General features: G+C 38.5%; 1 protein-coding gene across 2 annotated transcripts in view; it reads left to right on the forward strand.

Moving 5' to 3' along the window:
• Positions 1-2,377: 2,377 nt before the first annotated feature.
• Positions 2,378-14,329, forward strand: part of KLKB1 (kallikrein B1) — a 28,652-nt gene continuing 16,700 nt past the window's right edge. Inside the window, exons 1-3 of one of the 2 annotated variants that reach the window (XM_047770416.1) lie at positions 2,378-2,448; positions 3,080-3,138; positions 12,858-13,020. In XM_047770416.1, the coding sequence (XP_047626372.1) occupies positions 2,426-2,448; positions 3,080-3,138; positions 12,858-13,020 (245 nt within the window). In that variant the 5' untranslated portion in view covers positions 2,378-2,425. Of the gene's footprint in view, positions 2,449-3,079; positions 3,139-12,837; positions 13,021-14,329 lie in introns of those variants that run through there. The other variant, XM_047770417.1, reaches the window with a different exon arrangement.

The following is a 14,329-nucleotide window of genomic DNA, read 5'->3' on the forward strand; positions in this document are numbered from 1 at the left end:
AAGAGAGACAGTTAATCTCCTTGGGTAGAAACTTCAAGTTGTAGGACTGGGGATAGACTGGCAGTTGAACGTCTGGAGCAGCTGCCAGGAGTTGGAATGAAGATGATGAGTAGAGAGGATGCAGAGATAAGAAATGGAGAGAACCTTGGGAGGGGTTGAGTCCCACATTCCAGATGCTGAGTTTCAGCTGTTCAACCCTACTTTCCATCCAAAAAGTGAGGATTTTGCTATTTTGTTCACATTGATTATCTTTCACTTTTAAGCAAAAACAACTTAGTGTTTGTCAGGATAAAGAAAAGTATCTCATGATTTTAGGTCTTCATCTTATTTTTTTCTTTTGTTCAATAGCATCTTAAAACAACATTAATTTTAATAATTTGCACTTTTGTTTATATGTAGGTGAACTTTGGGTTCTCTGTTTAGTAACTCACAAGCTCAAAATCAAGGTGTGAAGGTTCTGGGAAAGAATCCTCTTCCAAGCTCATTAAGTTTGTTGGAAGTATTCAGTTCCTTGCAGAACCGAATTCTTAATTTTCTTTCTGGCTCCTGGCCAGAGACCACTCTCAGTCCTAAAGGTCACTCTGTGGTCTTTGCCACCATCCCTGTCCTTCTCAGAGCCAGCAATAGAGAGCTCTCTTCCTGTCCAATCCCTCTCACGCTGAATCTCTCAAGCTTCTCTTACGCTAATAGCAGAAGAAAGCTGTTTTTAAAGGGCTCATGTGATGAGATTAGACCCATGCAGGTAATCGCCATTTGATTAGCTTGAAGTAGATCATTTAGTAGGCTTAATTACAACTGCAAAAACTGCTTTTGTTGTAATGCAATACAATTGTGGACAGACAGGGTATCCCAACTTCTTCAGTCCTGGGATTAGAGTAGGAAATCTTGGGAAACATTTTAGAATTCTGCCTACCATGCTCTCTTTTCAACTTCAATCTGATTTGGTTCTTCTGAATCCACAAGGAAAGCTTTAGTTTTATTGCATCATGAGAACACATTTTATGTTCCACTGTAAAAAAAATTCAAAAGAAACCAAGTATATTTAAGTAGGTTAAAACTGATAATCACACCTTTTAGGGAAACAACCTCAGAGTGTTTCTGCTGTGATTTGGAGACAGGGTAGTTTTTTTTTTTTTTTTCCTAGTCATTTTTTTTCCTGATAAGACTGGTGGCAAGTGAAACTGTAAATTTAAATTCTTTAATACTGCACAAACCAGAGGATTCCCTTTTGTTGTTTGCTGGTGTATCAGTTGATGCTCCGAATCTAAAAGTCAGTGCAGCATGTATGTTTGACATATGCTGCTTAATTACAGCCAGAAAATATTTTATTGGTGACACTATCTTACATTTTTAATGAGTACAGTTCTGCATTGCTATAACAACACAATAAATATTTAAGAACCAACTCCCTAAAAATCTAATTTACTAGCCAGAAAGATGTATTGCATTTTTGAAGAACAATTAGGAAACAATGGAGATGTAGTGGGCAAGGAATTATAATCTTTAAATATTTTTAAAAGCTCAAAAGAATCATTTGTTGTGAATCTAGTAGGTCAATCTAGGAATGAGGGGCAGAAGTGGCAAGGAAGTATATTTCAAAACAGAGGGAGAATTTTCCTTAAAAATAACAATAAAATAGAATTCCCTGAGCAGGAACAGGCTCTTGAGAAAACCAGTGTGTTTCTTTCAGGTTGAGGTATCCTGACAGAGAAGTCTGAACCCCATACTAGGAGTGCCCACCTTATCTGAAAAAGGACAGATAGTAGGTCTTTCAGCTTTGCAGGCCATTCTGTCTCTGTCACAACTACTTAACTCTGTAGGGTGAAATAAGCATGACTCATACAGGAATGAATGAGCATGATTATGTTCCAATAAAACTTTATTTACAAAAACAGACCGGATTTGGACCTGGAAATAAAGAGTCTTATTTCATGAATTGGGTGGGAAGAAGACCTAAACCTTGACCAGTTCCCTCCCATCCTTAAAACTTCACTGTTATAGGATCCTTTCACTAGGATTTAGGCAGGCATTGATATCACTTGTCAAATTCTCTTTGTGCCTTCCAGGATGATCTGTCCATTCCCACCCCTTATTCAGTTGTGTAGCCAGGCCATTTTACTGGAAAAGTCCAGTTAGACAAGATTTCTTATGACCCCAAATAACTGGGAATGTTACAGGACACTTTTAAAAATGAAAACTTGTGCATGAATTCTATGGTCCTATTATGAAATAGTTAAGGTATTAAACAGCGGAACACAGGAATGGGACTTTCATAGGATATGTTGACAAGACAAAAAGTTGAAACTGTTGGCAGAAAACCAAAGTCAATATCAGAGCCAAGCAAATACTGCCCACAGAGCCCTATTAGGAAAGCTTGAAGACCAGCCATTTTTCAGGGGCAAGAGACCTCCTCACCTCCAGAGCCATGGAAGTAATTGTGCTTTTCAGGTAGAGAACTTCTATTATTCTGATTGTTTCCAAATAGATTTTTCGTGAGGTACTATACTTACTTGATGAAGAAGCTATTAGTTGATGCTCTAATTTTCTGTGCATTTAGAAAATGGAGATGGAACTGATGTTCTCATCTGTGGAGCTAACTGAGTGGAAGATACTGTTAAATCAAAGAGAATATTGACTGATTTAAAAATTTTAAATGGGTTTGAATATTTTGAGTATCTTTCCTTAGGGATTCTGGACTGATAGTATTGCCATGGTTTACAATAGTTTTCTTTTTGCTCAAATCAAGAGGCTTCACAAGTGTTTAACTCCGTTCTATCAGTTCGCTTTCCATAATTACTAAGACCACAGGTGCCAAATGAGCAATAAACACAACAGTAGTCTAGTGGTCTCAAATTATATCTTGTGCCAAGTCCTTGGGTACAAAAGATAAAAGAAAACCTTTGCTTTCTCTACTGGTAATTGTGAGCTTAGATTTGCAATTCAGACATTTATAAGAAAATCTGTATCACCTTTTTATAAGAAAAGACATTTATAAGAAAATCTGTATCACCAAATTAAGGTTCATGGTAAATATGATCTACAAGCAGCAGGGTCATGTGTTTGCTTCTTTCTCTTTTAGGATAATTTCATTCAGACAAGCAGCTTACTTCATGTGCCTGTTTGCTGTAGTTTCCTGCGGTGAGCGTGGATTATCTATAAGACATAAAGTTAGAGATGGATGGGAGAGAAATAATCAAGTGAGGCATCCACCCTTGAGGACACATATCCTTTTAAGGTTCAGTACCCACTACCACTTTTCAGATGTATTGCTCTAGATACACCAGAGGGAGGAGCCCAGAAGTGAGAATGTCCTGGGCAGACGGTAACAGAAACTTCTCTTTGGAAATGACACTCCATAAAGCAGTGGACCCTTTATTTTTGTGATCAACATTTAGAAAATCAACTTATATGAATATTCTAAAGGGCTCTAGGCATTTTACAGTGTCTGGGTCCAACCCAAGTATCATCATAGTATGTACTCATTAGGTTGGCTTACTCTTTTAGACCTCTGGGGAAACATTTCAGAAATGAAAGTAACTGGTTTATATTTAATTGAGTTTCAACATCAGGTTTTGATCTTATTTCTCTTTCTATCCATTCCATTAAATTTCCAGAGAATAAGGATGACTCTGGACACAGTTTTTCATTAATCATTGCAGAATGGAGTTTCTACAGTGCCACCATTATGGGGGGTTTCTAAATCTATGTCGACATAAGAAGACCACATCGCAAGGGTTGGGATAAACACCTCTTGAGTAAGGGTTATGTTTGAAAAGAAATATAATTTCTTAAGGAAAAAGATTTTTTCCGCCGAAACCAAACATACCTCCACCTGTCCCCTCACTACTATTTGCTCTTCTGAGCCATAATTGTTATCATGCACAAATCCATTGAATGCTAAGAAGTAGACACCAGAGGTGCTTTGAACATGGCCACTTCAATTTTGTTATTTTTGATTAAAAAAATTATGATCATGCTAGGAAAATTAGAGGTGCAAATAAGCATAAAATGAGAAACTACATATTGTCTGTAGTCTTACGATTTAGAAATGGCCTTTGTTAAAAATCTTTTGTTTAGTCTTTCAGCTCTTTTTCTGCACATATCTTTATACATTTAACAAAGATGTTATTAATTCTAAATACTTTTTTTGTAACTTATGTTTCCCATGTATAGTGATCCTTTTCATGCAAATAAATGTATGTCATGTTTTGGGGCTTAATGTTCTTCTCTGTTCATGGTATTTTGGGTTTTTTTATATCTTTTTTTTATTACTCAAATGAATTTATCACATCCGTAGTTGTATAATGATCATAACAGTCTGATTTCACAGGATTTCCATCCCACAACCCAAGCACATCCCCCCACACCCCAAACTGTCTCCTCCGGAGATCATGTTTTTTTCAATGTCTGAGAGTCAGCATCTATTCTGCAAAGAAGTTCGGTCTGTCCTTTTTTCAGATTCCAAAGATCAGTGAAAGCATTTGATGTTGGTGTCTCATTGTATGACTGACTTCACTTAGCATGATAATTTTTACATCTATTCATGTTGCTAAAAATGCCACTATTTCATTCCTTTTAATGGCCAAGTAATATTCCATTGTGTATATGTACCACTTCTTCTTGATCTACTCCTCTGTCAGTAGACATTTAGGTTGTTTCCATGTCTTGGCTATTGCAAATAGTGCTGCAATGAACATCGGAGTACATGTGTCTTTTCGAGTCATGGTTTTCTCTGGGTAGATGCCCAAGAGTGGGATTGTTGGATCCAATGGGAGTTCTATGTGTAGTTGTCTGAGGCATCTCCATCCTGTTTTCCACAGTGGTTGCACCAATTTACCATCCCACCAAGAGTGTACTAGGGTTCCTTTTTCTCCACACCGTCTCTAGCACTTCTTGTTTGTAGACTTTTGGATGATGGCCATTCTGGCTGGTGTAAGGTGGTACCTCAGAGTGGTTTTGATTTGCATTTCTCTAATAATGGGTGATGTTGAACATCTCTTTGTGTGCTTTTTGGCCATCTGTATGTCTTCTTTGGAGAACTGTCTGTTTAGATCTTCTGCCCATCTTTTGATGGGGTTGTTTGTTTTTTGATATGGAGTGGTAGGAGGTGTTTATAAATTTTGGAGATTAATCCCTTGTAAATCGATTCATTTGTGGAGATTTTCTCCCATTCTATGGGTTGTCTTTTTGTGTCGTTTAGGGTTTCCTTTGCTGTGCAGAAACTTTGAAGGTTGATTAGGTCCCATTTGTTTCTTTTTGTTTTTATTCTCAATAGCCTAAGAGGTGGATCTGAGAAGATGTTGCTGTCTGAAGGGTTTATGTCAGAGAGAGTTTGGCCTATGTTTTCCTCTAAGAGTTTGATAGTATCTGGTCTTATATCTAGGTCTTGAATCCATTTGGACTTTCTTTTTGTGTATGGTGTTAGGGAGTGTTCTAGTTTCATTCTTTTCCATGTGGTTGTCCGGTTTTCCTGGCACTACTTATTGAACAGGCTGTCTTTTCTCCGTTGTATATTCTTGCCTCCTTTGTCATAGATGAGTTGGCTGTAGGTGAGTGAGTTGAATTCTGGGCTTTCTGTCCTGTTCCACTGATCTATATTTCTGTCTTTGTGCCAGTACCATGTGGTTTTGATGACTGTTGCTTTGTAGTCTAGTCTGAAGTCCAGGAGCCTGATTCCTCCAGCTCCATTCTTCTTTTTCAAGATGTCTTTGGCTATTCTGGGTCTTTTGTGCTTCCAAACAAACTTTAAAATATTTTGTTCGAGTTCTGTGAAAAATGTCCTTGGTAATTTGACAGGGATGACATTGAATCTGTAGATTGCCTTGAGTAGTATAGTCATTTTGATAATATTAACTCTTCCAATCCACAAGCATGGTATGTCTTTCCACCTATTTGTGTCATCTTTGATTTCTTTCATCAGTGTGTTACAGTTTTCAGAGTACAGGTCTTTTGTGTCTTTAGGTAGGTTTACTCCTAGGTAGTTTATTCTTTTGGATGCAGTGGTAAACGGGATTGCTTCCCTAATTTCTCTTTCTGATCTTTCATTGTTAGTGTATAGAAATGCCATCAATTTCTGTGTGTTAATTTTGAATCCTGTGACTTTGCCAAATTCATGGATGAGCTCTGATAGTTTTCTGGTAGCGTCTTTAGGATTCTCTAGGTATGGTGTCATGTCATCTGCAAATAGGGATAGTTTTACTTCTTCCTTTCCAATTTGGATTCCTTTTATTTCTTTTACTTCTCTGATTACTGTGGCTAGGACGTCCAAAACTATGTTGAAGTGTAGTGGCGAGAGTGGACATCCTTGTCTTGTTCCTGATCTCAGTGGGAATTCTTTCAGCTTTTCACCATTGAGAATGATGTTCGCTGTGGGTTTGTCATATATGGCCTTTATTATGTTGAGGTAGGTTCCGTCTATGCCCACTCTCTGAAGGGTTTTTATCAGAAGTGGGTGTTGGATTTTGTCAAAGGCTTTCTCCACGTCTATTGAGAGGATCATATGGTTTTTATTCTTCAGTTTGTTAATGTGGTGTATCACACTGATGAATTTGCAGATGTTGAAGAACCCTTGCATCCCTGGGATAAATCCCACTTGATCATGATGTACAATCCCTTTCATGTATTGTTGGATGCGGTTTGGTAGTATTTTGTTGAGGACTTTTGCATCGATGTTCATCAGTGAAACTGGCCTGTAGTTTTCTTTTATTTTTGTGGTACCTTTGTCTGGTTTTGGTATCAGGGTGATGGTGGCCTCATAGTATGAGTTTGGGAGTGTCCCTTCCTCTGCAATTTTTTGAAATAGTTTCAGAAGGAGAGGTGTTAACTCTTCTCTAAATGTTTGATAGAATTCGCCTGTGAAGCCATCTGGTCCTGGACTTTTGTTTGTTGGAAGTTTTTTAATCACAGTTTCAATTTCAGTACTTGTGATTGGTCCATTCATCTTTCCTATTTCATCTTGGTTTAGTCTTGGAAGATTGTTCTTTTCTAAGAATTTGTCCATTTCTTCTAGGTTTTCTGTTTTGTTGGCATCTCGTTGCATGTAGTAGTCTCTTCTGATCCTTCATATTTCTGTGATGTCTGTTATTACTTCTCCTTTTTCATTTCTAATTTTTTTTTGATTTGAGTCCTCTGTCTTTTTTTCTTTGTATGTCTGGCTAAGGGTTTATCAATTTTGTTGATCTTTTCAAAGAACCAGCTTTTCACTTCATTGATCTTTTCTATGGTTTTCTTTGTTTCTATTTCCTTGATTTCTGCTCTGACCTTTATGATTTCTTTCCTTCTATTAACTTCAGGTCTTGTCTGTTCTTCTCTCTTGAGCTGCTTTAGATGTAAAGTGAGGTTGTATATTTGAGCTTTTTCTTGTTTCCTGAGGTGGGCTGGTATTGCTATAAACTTTCCTCTTAGAATGGCTTTTGCTGCATCCCATAGATTTTGGAGTGTTGTGTCTTTGTTGTCATTTGCTGCTAGGTATTTTTTAATTTCCTCTTTCATTTCATCAGTGATTGACTAGTTTTGAAGTGGGTCTCTTGAAGACAGCATATATATGGGTCTTGTTTTTGTATCCTTTCAGCCAGTCTATGCCTTTTGGTTGGGGCGTTTAGTCCATTAACATTTAAGGTAATTATTGATATGTATGTTCTTGTTGCCATTTTATTAATTGCTTTGGATTTGTTTTTGTTGCTCTTTTTTCTTTCCTCCTTCTCTTGTTCTTTTCTGCCTATAGAAGTTCCTTTAGTATTTGTTATAAGGCTGGTTTAGTGTTGCTGAATTCTCTCAGCTTTTGCTTATCTGTGAAGGTTTTGCTTTCTCCTTCAAATCTGAAGGAGAGCCTTGCTGGGTCAAGTAATCTTGAAAGTTTTTTTCCTTTCATCACGTTAAGTATATCATGCCACTCCCTTCTGGCCTGCAGAGTTTCTGCTGAAAAATCTGCTGATAACCTTATCGGGGTTCTCTTGTATGTGATTTGTTTCTTTTCCCTAGCTGCTTTCAAGATTTTCTCTTTGTCTTTAATTTTGATCAGTTTGATTAATATGTGTCTTGGTATATTCCTCCTTGGGTTTATTTTATATGGTACTCGTTGTGCTTCCTGGATTTGAGTGATTCCTTCCCCATGTTAGGGAAGTTTTTGGCTATTATCCCTTGGACTATTTTTTCTGTCCCCTTCTCTCTCTCTTCTCCTTCTGGCACCCCTATAATATGGATGTTGATGCGTTTAACCTTATCCCAGAGTTCTCTGAGACTCTTCATTTTTTTTCAATCTTTTTTCTCTTTTCTGTTCCACATCCATAATTTCCAATAATCTGTCCTCTGCCTCACTTATTCGTTCTTCTGCCTCCTGTATTCTGCTGTTAGCTGCTTCTAGTGAATTTTTTATTTTAGTTATTGTATTTTGCATCTTTTCTTGTTTAAGTTTTATGTCTTGTATCTCTTTGGTCAGTGTTTCCTGCAAGTTATCCATCTTTGCCTCCAGTTTATTTCCAATGTCTTGCATCATCTTCAGCAACAACAGTCTAAAGTCTTTTTCCTGGAGGCTGAGAATCTCCTCACGGCTTAGCTGACTTTCTAGGTTTTTTTTCTTTCTCCCTCATCTGAGTTATAGTCCTCTGTCTTTTCATTTTTATAGGTTTTTGGTGTGGTGACCTTTGTACAGATAATAAAGTCAGAGCCTCTCTTACTTCTGGTGTCTGCCCCCCTTGTGGCTGAAGTCATTATGGGGGCTTGCTGTAGGCTTCCTGATGGGAGGGGCTGATGCCTGCCCACTGGTAGGTGGAGCTTATTCTAATCCCTCTTGTGGGTGGGGCTTAGTTTCTGGATGGGATTAGAGGTGGCTGTGTGCTGAGGGTCTTTATGTAGCCTGTTTATTGAGGGGCGGGGCTTTGATCCCACCTGGGTTGTTGTTTGCCCTGGGGCTTCTCAATGCTGATTGATGGGTGGGGCCAGATTTTCCCAAAATGGCCACCTCCAGAGAAAGGCAGCTACTGAATATTCCTGAGATCTTTGCTTCTAATGTCCTTCCCTCACAACAAGCCACATTCACCCCTGTTTTCCCAGGATGTCCTCCAAGAATTGCAGTCAGATTTGACCCAGATTCCTATGGAGACTGCTCTGCCCTGAGACCCAATGCATGTGAAAATCTGCGTGCGCCTTTTAAGAATTGGGTCTCTGTTTCCCCCAGTCCCGTGGAGCTCCTGCGCACAAGCCCCACTGGCCTTCAATGCCAAATGCTCCAGGGTCTCTTTCTCCCAGTGCCAGATCCCCACACGTGAGGGTTTGATGTGGGTCTCAGAACTCTCACTCCTGTAGGTGAGTCTCTGTGAACCAGTTACTTTCCAGTCTGCGGAGCTTCCCACGCAGGAGTTATGGGGTTGTTTATATCATGAAATCGCCCCTCCTACCTCTTGATGTGTCCTCCTCTTTTTCTTCTGGAGTAGGATATCTTTTTTAAGGTTTCCGGTCCATTTGGGTGAAGAGTGCTCAGTCTTTAGTTGTGAATTTTGTTGTTCTTAGGGGAGAAGTTGAGCTCCAGTTCATGTATTCATGGTATTTTGCAGGCGCATTCTTATATCCATATATTTCTGTAGAATAAATTTTCAGAAATTATTGAAAATACTAGATATAAAGATGTGCATATTTTTGTAGGTTTTATGACATGCACCATAAAATTATCTTCCAGGAAAAGTAAACATTTACCCCACTTAGGTCAATTCTAAAAATCGTCTATGTTTGGGTGGCCTAAATATATTCATCCTTCTGGAAACAATATCGTTAACTTATTTCTTCAAACTGCAGCCTCTCAATTAGGGTCTATGTGACCCAGGCAGGCTTGACCATTGAGAAAACACACACATCCTGCTGTCTGGAATGACCTGACCAGAGCCAAAGTCTTTCAACCTCTAGACATAAGATTCGTTTTTTTTTCCCCCTGATTAGACTTCAATTATGTTAGAATGCAGAGGCCTGAGTTTCTGGCCTCATCTTGCCATTGTGTGGAGCTTGAGGGAAAAGACAACACTTTACAGTAAAGTAAATGTATGAAGACAATTAAATTGTGTCTGATAGGATCAGCTTAGCATGAAGTCCAATTATTCCAGACGCAGCACAAATTCTCTGGCTTTTGAACCAATATACTTCATCTGTACTTGAGCCACTTTGAACTAGCTTTTTGTTTGTTTGTTTTGTCATTTTCAACTAAAATCAGTACATCAACATTGGTTAATTGAAAACTTTTGTTAATCTGTTGAGTAATATGGCATGTAGCTGTTTTACCTTGCCTGTATTTATAATTCTTACTATTTTTCAGAGACTTACTAGTTGCTTCTCTTTCTTCTTTTTTTTTTTTGGCTCTTTAGGGCTGCACCTGCAGCACATGGAGGTTCTCAGGCTGGGGGTCAAATCGGAGTTACAGCTGCCGGCCTACACCATAGCCACAGCAACGCCAGATCTGAGCCAGGTCTGTAACCTACACCACAGCTCAACCCACTGAGCAAGGCCAGGGATCAAACCTGCAACCTCATGCATCTTAGTCAGATTCGTTTCTGCTGCACCACGATGGGAACTCCAGTTGCTTATATTTCTTTTGCAAATGACTTTTTCATATCCTTAGCCCAATTTTTAAAAATTAAAATGCTTTTCTTCTTATTGATCATTTAATTTTTTTTTTAACAAGACTAAATAACCTACCCAAAGTCCTTGGACACAGGGGCTAGTGTGACATAATATAACATAATATTTTATGTTCTAACTTATATAACAGTGCTTTACATACACTCTAAAATATACAAACAAGCCTGTCATTTTTGTCGTCATTACCACCATGGTCACGGTCATTATTACCAACTTATGAGGATAAGCAAGACCACTTATTAGAACTTTCTTTTTACTACACTCCAAAGTTGGAATATTTCGAGTTACCCCCTTTCATCAGCAGAGCCACATGGCAATTCACAGAGGCTCAACTGCAGAATGGGAACTCCTAGGCTAGCACCAGCCATTGTTTGAGCATTGTCCGTGCATTGGGATGGGGGAGGATGGCTGCTTGATAATTATGAATCAGCCAAAAGCACCCATTGTCTAAAACACAGGCCACTTTGCAGTAGAGATTGTCACTGGATGAACTGCTCAGTGTTTTGTGTGAGTATATGAAATCCAGGCTTGTACACTTGGCAGCTTGTATTCCCAGAAGCTTCTACCCGAAGAGATCTCTGCTTTTTCTAAATATAAACTTCACCCATGGCTTAGTCATCCTGGCATCATCTTTGAGGAGAAAAGATCTTGCTGGGTTGGATACCATAATAGGGAGGGCTCAGGGCCAGAATTCCCAGAGGGATGGGATGGGGCAGAGGAAATGTTTATCTTCAGGGCTTAATGAAATGCATGTGTCTGGAGTTCCCCTTATGGCTCAGCGGGTTAAGATCCAACTACTATCCATGAGGATGCGGGTTCAATCCCTGGTCTTGCTCAGTGGATTAAGGATCTGGCATTGCCAAGAGCTGTGGTGTAGGTCGGAGATGTGGCTTGGATCTTGCGTTGCTGTGGCTGTGGTATAGGCCAGCAGCCATAGCTCCCATTCAACCCCTACTCTGGGAATTTCCATATGCTATGGGTGTGGCCCTAAAAAGAAAAGAAAAAAAAAAGAAAAGGAAAGAAAAGAAATGCATGTGTCTAAACTGCCCATTCTGCTGATGTAAAAAATAGGTATTACTAAAGTTGAGGTGTGCTTACTGCCCTAGGGAATGGACAAGGTTGTCCTTGGAATATGGACTGTTGACCAACGAAAGTGTTCTTCCTGAGTTGGAAAGTCTTATTAGGCAGACTTTGACACCAGTCTTGAGCAATTCTAAACAGCAAAGAGTTCAAAAAATATTTTCAGTTTGGCATATGTGTGCACCTGCCCAAACTATCTAAAAATAGAGCTTGCAGATGTTGAGCAAATATTGCCTCATTTGAACTCATTCCTAAAGTGATAAATATTTAATAACTGCTAGATTGCTTGAGTTAAACTGAGATGAGGAACAGCATTTAACCTTGCACACAAGAAAAGAGAACAAGTTTGGGAGTCAGAAGATTTAGGTTTATGTCCCAAGACATTCATTAGCTGTGTGGTGCTCTTGGGCAAACCTGTACTGCCCTGAGACTCACTTACTTAACCTCTTTCTTTAGAAAAAGGGGGAGGGGTGCTTATGATGAAACCTGTCTCTAGCTTTGCTTACAGAGCTGTTATGAGACTCTACTGTGGAAGTTTGTCCTGCAAGTGTTTTGAAAAAGAGATCATACACTGTTACTTTTAATAAATGATGTTTTTATAGAATATTAGAAGGCAGGGAGAAACCAAGATAAGCCTGCATTTGTGAGTGGAATAATTTTTGTACAAATTATTGTATGGTTAATAAAAATCAACTGAGTTTTTAATATAGAAGTACCCACAAAATAACTTCAACATCATACATAATACCATAATATGTTTCATTCCTTTTTTTATTATTCAATGAATTTATTACATTTATAGTTATACAATAATCATCACAATCCAGTTTTACAGAATTTCCATCCCACGACCCCAGTGCATCCCCCCACCCCCTGAAATGTCTCCTTAAAAGTTTTTCAAAGTCTGTGAGTCAGTATCTGTTCTGCAAAGAAGTTCACTGTGTCCTTTTTTCAGATTCCACATGTCAGTGAAAGCATTTGATATTGGTGTCTCATTGTCTGACTCACTTCTGTAATTATTCATGTCATAAAGGTCTTTGGATATTCCATGTACAAAGTCAGAAGGTTCAGAGCATAGATACATTTCTGTTAAAATTATTATTTGCCTTTGTTCCAAATTGATGTCTCTCTTCTTTTAAATGATTCTATCACAGGATGCTTGACTCAACTACATAAAAATACCTTCTTCCGAGGTGGGGATGTATCTGCCATGTACACCCCTAGTGCCCGACACTGCCAGATGATGTGCACCTTCCATCCTAGATGTTTGCTGTTTAGTTTTCTTCCTGCAAATTCAACTAGTGTCACAGACAAAAGGTAAAAGTTGAAGTTTCACTGCTGGAGAAGCCAGTCACTTTTCAAAATTGAATAAGTTGTGTGCAAAAAGGTAACATACAGCAGGGTTAAGTTTCTAAGTGGGGTTCAAGGACCATCAGAATCACCTGGAATAGTTCTAATCTAAATAGATTCTTAGGCTCAGGCCCAGACCTACTGAACAAAAGTCTCTTGAGCCTGGAAATATGCATTTTAAACAATTGTTACATTCACTTAACATAGTAGAAGGTAGTCTCTTCATTTATTTATTTAGTTAGTTACTTAGTTAGTTGCGCCTGTGGCATGCAGAAATTCCAAGGCCAGGGATCAAACCTGAGCCACAGTGATGACAATGCTGAATCCTTAACCTCTAGGCCACCAGGGAACTCCTGAAGGTAGTCTTTTTCTATCCAAAAACTCAAAGAAAACTCTTGAAAAATTATTGGGTTAGGTGTTATGTCAAGAACGTGTCTAAAATAGGTGAGTGTTTCACCTGAACAAGAGAGATACTTGCTATCTGACCCCCGACCACATGTCTGGATAGCATGAGATATATATATATATATATACTTGAAATTTGGAAAACTAAGAGCATTTGAAAAATAATGGGTAATTAAAAATCTTATTCGTTCATAAAATGGTCTAAGTACAAACATAGTTTTACTATATATTTTTTTCTTTTTAGGGCTGCACCTGTGGCATACGAAGTTCCCAGGCTAGGGGTCGAATTGGAGCTGCAGCTGCCAACTTACGCCACAGGCATGATGACACCAAATCTGAGCCGAATCTGCAAACTATGCCACAGCTTGCAGCAACACCAGATTCTTAACCCACTGATCCAGGCCAAGGATCAAACCTGCATCCTCATCAGATACAAGTCAGGGTCTCAACTAACTGAGCCACAACAGAAACTCAGATTTTCTTAAAATTTGATCAATATCCAGAATAAATATTTATTCTGTGTTCCCATTTCCATAATTTTTTATTTTATTTTTACTCTATTTGAGTAAAAATAAAGCTTGTATAGACAACCCAGACTGTATGTGAGAGGCAGCAAATTTTCACAAAAAGTTAAGTGCTAGAATCCTTATGAATAATGAAATCACATTAAGGTCGATATTAAAGACAGAAGACTCCATTAGGTGCAGAACACCATATATAGATGCAATTCTCACAATTGATTCAATTTCTTAAGTAAATGAAAATATGTATAAAAATAATCACAAAGTGGGAACATAATTCCGCCAAGGTTTAGGAGCACAGAAAACAATTACCTCTTTACTATGATTGACTTTCTGTACTTTAAAGTGTG

This window comes from Phacochoerus africanus, chromosome 3, assembly GCF_016906955.1.
Source record: "Phacochoerus africanus isolate WHEZ1 chromosome 3, ROS_Pafr_v1, whole genome shotgun sequence".
NCBI classification, from domain to species: domain Eukaryota; kingdom Metazoa; phylum Chordata; class Mammalia; order Artiodactyla; family Suidae; genus Phacochoerus; species Phacochoerus africanus.